The following is a 7,817-nucleotide window of genomic DNA, read 5'->3' on the forward strand; positions in this document are numbered from 1 at the left end:
CCTATTTTCTGTAGGACCACATTTCCCTTAGTTAAAGGGTGCAAAATATGAGACCTAGGAATGTTTACTTAAAAATCAATAACATTACCCTCATTGTTGTTTCCCGGCTCCGCGTCTGGCAAGGGTAACTGCGGCGCCTGGGGGAGTTGTGGTTCCAAGGTGACACGTGGCGGTTGCCTTTGTCGCCGTGCACGTGGCTGTGCCTCTTCCCTCACATCTACTGTTTCCGCCACCTTCCTTTTCCTCCCTTTAGGGCGTCCTCCACCCGTCATTGTTGTAACAGGCGTATTAAACCGCGAGTTTAAATTATTTAATAACTACACTTCTTTAGTTTCATATTTTTTTTTAATATCGATCCTCTCCGCACGAGGTTTCGCTAGCAAAGAAAGATTCCCTGTTCATAGACCGGTTTAATTTAATTCAAAAGTGTACTTAAAACTAGTGTCAAATATCGAGAACCAGTCCGTATTGACTTGACCGATAGAGACCGAGTGTTCCGATTGCTTAGCAACGGAACGACAACCCTTAAATTTAATCTCGCGAAAATTAAAAAAATCTATTTTAAAGCAAAAAAAACAAAAAAACTAATTGTATTGATGTCCAAAAATAACTAAACATGTACAAAACAAATTCAATTGAACAACTGTATACATATGGCCATATTACACTGGTCGCCATTTAGTGAATAAAGCATTGCACAGTCAACTGTGAAAATAAAACACATGTAAATGAATGACAGTTTTACAAGTTTTTTAGTTAGTTTTATAATGATCAATCACCCCTTTGGTCAGAGATCAGTCAGATTTGCTTGTAGACGGGTATTTTTCCAGTTGAAGACTACGCTTTGTTGTTGACATTTGAAGTATTTCAGATTCATGGTGGGGTATTTTAGATTATTAAGTGTTATGTGGACTTTTCAAGAAGTTCGAATTACAAAGTCAGACAGGTTGAAAAGGCATTAAATAGATGATATCACATTGATTTTAGGTTCAAGCCTGTGTATTTATGCCTCTTAAGGGCGGCATACAGTAATAAAACCGTCAATCCGTTGTTCCTCCCCACGGTTTCGAATCAATAACTTGTACACGTTTAAGTTAAGGACCTCAAACTTATAGACAGGTTGAATAACGCTGTTTCTCAGGTTGCTGAAACAGAGGTAGACATATTGAACATAACCAATAGAGAAACCCTATTGATTTCGATGTCAGCGGGTCAAAGGTCAAGGCATTGAGCTAAAGATTCGTTTCCGATCAATTACTGCAGAATGCTGGGATCCAAGCATCTCAAAATTGGTATACTGCCTGGTCATCATCAGTAGATGAACCATTCTGACTTTGAGGTCTGTTGAGCAAATGTCAAGGTCGTGGTGACCTTAAGTTGCAAATATGTTTCCGATTATTAACTGAAGAACACTAAGTAGGAAAATTGGACAAGATAGTGACATCGAGTTGAAAGTCTGTTTCCGATCAATAACTAAAGAAGGGGCCATTAAGGTGACCGGCCGGTTGGTCATGACCAAAATATGAGCCGTATGGATAAATAAGACAAAGGTTATGGTCAATAGCTGATAAACACTAGGGTCTAGAAACCTCATACTTGGATGATGTTTAAACACTGCCAGCGGGTATTCCTATAATGGATACCAGGATTTCAATAAGGTAAAAATGGTAAAGCCATTTCCATATATCGTTCATTCAAAAGTGCGAGTAAGTTTGTTTCTTTGTTCGCTCTGGGTCTTCATTGAATAATGAAATCCTAGCAAAAGAATCTTTTTTAAGGAATGAATTGCGGGGTTGATGTCATTATCGGGGTATGAACGCAATTGGGTTGGTCAATGTGTGTGGAGTCCGAAGGACATCAACCCCGCAATTCATTCCTTATATTTACACCAATAGTTCATTATTTCATTCAAGAATTGTTAAATTTAATTTCATTTAAGAAAACCTTTAAGTAATCCGTTCTTACCCATTCTGTTAATAGAACGACCCGACTATAACCGGAAACATTTTTTTCAAATGACGTCACAATTACGCGGGAAATGATCAACCACTTGAAATCACTTTAAAACGTAAAATTGAAACACTTCTGGTACCATTATATTTAAAATATAATAAACTAACACTTTTAAAAATGTTGATTTATATTTAACGGGACCTGCAGACACAATACAACCAATAACAAGATCAATAGCTTTCATGTATATTGTTATGCAATGAATTACGATCCGAACATATCCGAAGATGTTGCGTTCATTGATTGATGAACGCAATTGCCGAAAGGCAGTTCATTTAAGGAATGGAAGTTGAGGTGTAGATGTATGTTTGTAAAGTGTGCTCATACATACATATTCAATAACGCCCATCAATCTCATTTAAAAGTACAACGGAGACAAATTGACATCCATCCCATCTTGCAGTGACTCATATTCATCATGTTTATACTTAAAAAACGATCAATCTTTCTAAATCTCTTGGGAAGATTGTCATCAAAATATGTTATATACAAAAGGCTTTCTGTGAATATATGCCCAAATATTAATGGCTATCTGCCCAACAAGGGCTTTCGGGGCTCTTGTCAAACTCACGTGGAAGCTCTTGGTAGTGTTTGTCACGGTTGGTATTTAGTCAAACGACAGATGTTCGAGCGTTCAGCTCTATGAAAATGTTTAAGAATGGAATTACCATTTTCTTATTAAAGTTGTTTTTATTTCCAATGGAATTAGTATGTAAACTTATGCATTATGTTTTAATATCAATCATTTTGTTGAGTTATAATCTTAGTTTGAAAAATAAGATAATTAATTTTGATCAAATGGAAGTAACTTCAATGTATATTAAAAGCAGTTGCTAAATGTATTGTTTCTTCTTCGGTACTGCTGTCAGTTCTCTAACAATACTGATTATCTCACCAAAAACATGAAATAAATAGAAGATATTTGTTGATTTCAGTGTAAAACTGTAACTTATTGTACGAGTTTTATAGAAAATATAGATTATATAGACACGATTATCGGAGCCACTAGTGAAACTGTAGTTTTCCTAAATACCAGTATATAACCTCCTTTTGGAAACAAAAAACCCCATAATTTCTATGTTATTATTTTGAAAGTCTCAAAGAAGCACTTGGAAAACCGAAAAATCCGATGAACCTTAACAACATCAGCTTTCAACATGACAGCAAAGTATGTCTAGGTAACAGCATGCATGAAAATCAATTACAGTCTTATACCACTAGATGTCGGGCCTCATTATCCGTAAGCTCCTTAAGAATTATGCATAGAAAACATATCAATTTACATGATTCGTGTATACGTGCGATATTGAGTTGTACAAGTTTATATTATATCGCTATGTTCTTCATAGAAGAGTGTAAAGAATTTGATAGTTCATATGATGAACTTACATAATATATAAGACTTTCACAAAAACATTTTTTTGTAAAATTTAACAATCAACTGAATCGATGTTAACGTATCGGTTCCCCAAAGCATTCATGTGCGCACGAACCATTCGTGCTCATAAACGCCACCTATTATTACTTTAGTATGAATTAACAAAATAATTTTCTTCTAATTTCTCTACTCGAAAATTTTATTTTTCTATGACCATGAGTGAAATAAAATACAGTCTTACCCTGAAATCACCAACATTCTCTGTCGTTTGTGCAAATTTTTTAGAGATTGGTATTTTATTATTCTAAATACCCCATTTTGAAAATATACCCCTTTGCTACTCGGTCACCCGTTTGAGCCCCTCATGTGCAGTATTGATCGCCAATGTCGTAGACAGTCATACATAGGCCGGCTTGTGAAGAAATAGTTATACAAGATTTCTTTTATTGTTGATTCATTTCTCGTGTTGCTGTTTAAATATGTTATAAACACTCATAAATAAACTTTTATTAATGCATTTATGTCCTTAATAATAACAGATTATGCACGCATTCCATTTAAATTCAATTTATAAGAATAAAAATGAAAATAACAAAATCTTTGGTAAGTAATAACTGAAAAAGCAAAATCTTGAATGATGACTGAATAAAACTTTTGATATCACTGTGGAAAAAACTCTCACAAGTACGAACCGCTCCTATGATTCTGTATGAACTGGGTCTGTGCATGTATGGTTTAGACATATGTTCTATGATCCAGATTGTAAGGCTATCAAAACTCGTTTATTAAATGTGTCCATGTTTCATGATGTTTATTTTGTTCTGTGTTTTAATTCTTTAATATTTGTTTATTGTTTTGAAAAGAGATCAACTCATTCAACTCTTAAATTTATTATTATTATGAAATACAAATACTTACTGGTTTAATTTTAAACAATAAAAAGAGTAGTTGATTACAAGGTAATCTTAAAAGTAACTTTATTCATTGATTGCCATCTTTTAATAGAAACTGTTACCATATTATTATTTGCAAATTTTACAAAAGCAAATTATATTTCATAAATAATGAAAACATTGAACTTATACTTCATTGAACATAAGCTCACATTAATAAGGCTAATTGACTAGATGGTGTGATACCAGTATGACACAACCCATATTAGGATGGATATTATTGGTAAACATATATCGCGGTATAAAATTATGACGATATTTTGATAACTAGTGGCTATACATATTCGGCAATATATCGTTCTAAATTAAAAGTAGATAATGCACATATATGAAAATGATAGATATCATGTTTAGATTATTACTTCTCTTTCCGTTTTGATAACCTTCCTTTACAGAATGCAAATGATTATTTTGTTCATTTTAACCGAAACCAAGCTATCAAGAACGTTTAAAAAGCATTTAAGTTCGGCAACACATACTTCATAGTACAAAGAAAATATCGATATGATTGCCACTACGTACAGTTACGTGTCATTTCAGTTCCGTATCGATTTATCAATAAGATCGCACACCCCTTCATCCATATGAAGTCCATTTAACAACAACAAATATTAATCAACAGAACAGGTAACAATGAAATGTTTATGAATCTACATATATCGAAACTGAAATTAAGGCACTATCATATTACTTTGTGTTATAAGTACATATGATTCCTCTGACTTTTCACAAACTTGTGAATTGTTACTGCGTTGTTCATTAACTGGCCAATGACTCGGTGCTGAAGTCCATATAAAAAGTTTATAAAAAAATATTTACACTTGAATTTTTTTTTTGGCGACTAGTCACTATTTGGAGCAATCAAATGCGCACAATATAGTTTGATTTAAATACAAACTTGTTGTATGCGTTATCATGTATAAATCATTTGACTTTAATCAAAACGAAAACTCATACGATTTAGATACAGATAAGAAATAAAGTGATTTTGGCGCTTTCTTAAAAGGGGAATATTTGATCACATAGCTGTTAAATAAGAAAAAACAACAACATTTGTCAAGGTAAATATATTTAAACTGTTCCTAAATAGTTTTGTTTTGATCATTTAGTTAAATGAATTAAACATGAAAATGCATTACAAATGTTTGCATCAACCTATATTGTTTAAATAAATGTCACCCTTTTGTCAAAAGTCAGTCAACATCGATTTGTATATGAGCATGAGTTCACCATTGGTTGAGACTACAATTATTTTTTTTATTTTTGAGTGCAAGTTAGGAAACCTTTAGGTAACAGAATGTTATTTTTTACGAAGTAGTTTTGATACAACCATTAAATAACATCGCCCGATTGCACAGTGTCATTACTTCATTTGTAGAACACTTCAAAGGCAGTCAAATTTTGCTGCGTATATTTGCTTGGTTTTAACGTTGCATGCAAAGGAATGCATTTCACTATCACCGACGATTAGTCCTTGAATTAGAACGCTGACAGGAGGCCACCCTGAAGGTGGCGGATGTATGATAAGTTTTCCTAGTTCTTCACACTCTTCTTCTGTGGTAGTGTACTTTGGATCTTCTTTTGTTGATTTGTAAACTTTTGCCACTGCTGGAAGCAATGATGATAACATAAAGCTCAAAACTGTATTGGTTTCGACAGTATGCCCCATAATGTTGCCGAACACCTCGCCCTTTTTCAATACTTCACCTTTTGTGATCAACTTTTTAAATACCTTCTTACAATACTGCATTCCATTTATTGTTATTTTCAGCTCTTCCGGGTCGGTTTCCTCCTTGAAAGATCTAGCAACGGAAAACCCATAGGAATATCTTGCCATTCTTTCCGTTATTGCTTGTGGATTTTTCCCATATAAAACTGCACCTTTTAAAACAGCCAATGAAGGATCGATTGGAATAACCAGCCTTACTCCACGTATATCATTTTTAATGCGTTCTTGGACATATTTTGATTCCGAAAATCCTCCAACCATCAAAATGGTATGGATCATACTCAGCTCATCGTTTGAACGCAACTCTTTGATGAATTTGACAATTCCATCAACGGCCTTATCAAAAAAACACTTCATGATGTCAGCAGAAAATTTGAACATATCACGTTTAATTTCAGCCTTTCCTGTGTACTTTGCATTGGCTTCACGAACTGTGTCGTTATAAGACACACTGCAAGCTTCAAATGCGTCTTTTAATTCCAACAATGGAATATTAATATTGATCCATTTTTCGTCGGATTTAAATCCTCGTTTTTTAGTTTCAAATTTCCTCCGAAATTCCATATACCCATGTGTTTCAATTAAGTGTTGTACTACGTTAAATCCGAAAAAATCTGACAGAAATTCTTGAAACGCGTTGTCCACTAAAATACCCCCGTATGCGTCACCATCCGACCTTGCGATCTCTCTTAAATTTTGATCGTCTAGAATTTCATGTACAGCTAAATCAGCTGTTCCCCCTAAAAACGAAATACGATTGATCAAATATAGGCTTATGTAATTTCTTACCCGTTTTTTTTAATTCGTATACTGTATCAAACTTGTATCATAATTTCTACAGAACACGTGCATATTTGATATTTATATTAGAGAAAATTAATGTCAGAAAAAGCTTACCCCCTAAATCAGCAACAATGTATCTGTGGCCGACGGGGAAAGAGTCCAGTTCCACTTTGCCATCAAACTTCACAATTTTGCACAATTTTTGCATGTTGCAGTAAAGAGATGCAGCCTCTGGTTCCAAAGCTAGTTTTATGTCATCATCTCTAATTTCGGCCTTGAACATTAAAATGGAATTTTGATATCTTTAAATGAAGGCCTACGCTTCCTCTATATCATATTCATTTAATAAATACAGATATGCAAATTGTTAATATAAGAAATGCATTAATCAAACCTTTTTTGCTGCCTCTCGCATGAACTGCTTAGCTGCGTCTGACCAGATTGCTGGAATCGTTATAACCCATAAAACGTCATCTGGAGCAATTCCCGCCACTTGTTTTCTCAATTGTTCGTTAAGTTCCTCTGAAAGGTGCTTAATCACTTTCGAGAAAATATCTATTGCTAAAAGTTCTTTCCCTTTTTGGTCTTTGATCTTTGTTTCAAGAGAAAGTTGCTGGAAATGAGATGATAAGTATCTTCCATGGTCGTTCGTGTAAGAACCCGAGCGCATGGTGTTTTGTGGAAACGATGTTTACCGAGTTTCCGCAGAACATCCTGCGCGAGGGTTAAGATGAAGCAATCTTTAACGATCGGCCACGGAGGATGCTTTTTCTCCCACCTCAACAAAAAAGTAAAAATGCAACATGTAATATCATTAAACATATAAAATCATTTTTAAAAAGAGTTAAATGCTAGACTTAATATCCTCATATAACAAATAATCTCAAAGAAATTATGGAAATTATTACCTTGGCTTTGTAGAGGTTCATTTTAAAGCGCTCGAAGTAATGATATCCATCGC

At 34.1% G+C, this 7,817-nt stretch overlaps 1 protein-coding gene across 1 annotated transcript; it reads right to left on the minus strand.

Annotated features, from left to right (window-relative positions):
* Positions 1-5,728: 5,728 nt before the first annotated feature.
* LOC128244106 (heat shock 70 kDa protein 12A-like) lies at positions 5,729-7,064 on the minus strand. The gene is made up of 2 exons (XM_052962120.1): positions 6,971-7,064; positions 5,729-6,813 (listed from the first exon to the last, which is right to left on the minus strand). Exons 1-2 carry the CDS (start codon positions 7,062-7,064, stop codon positions 5,729-5,731), a joined length of 1,179 nt encoding a protein of 392 aa, XP_052818080.1.
* Positions 7,065-7,817: the final 753 nt, after the last annotated feature.

This window comes from Mya arenaria, chromosome 8 (assembly GCF_026914265.1).
Source record: "Mya arenaria isolate MELC-2E11 chromosome 8, ASM2691426v1".
Classification (NCBI taxonomy): domain Eukaryota; kingdom Metazoa; phylum Mollusca; class Bivalvia; order Myida; family Myidae; genus Mya; species Mya arenaria.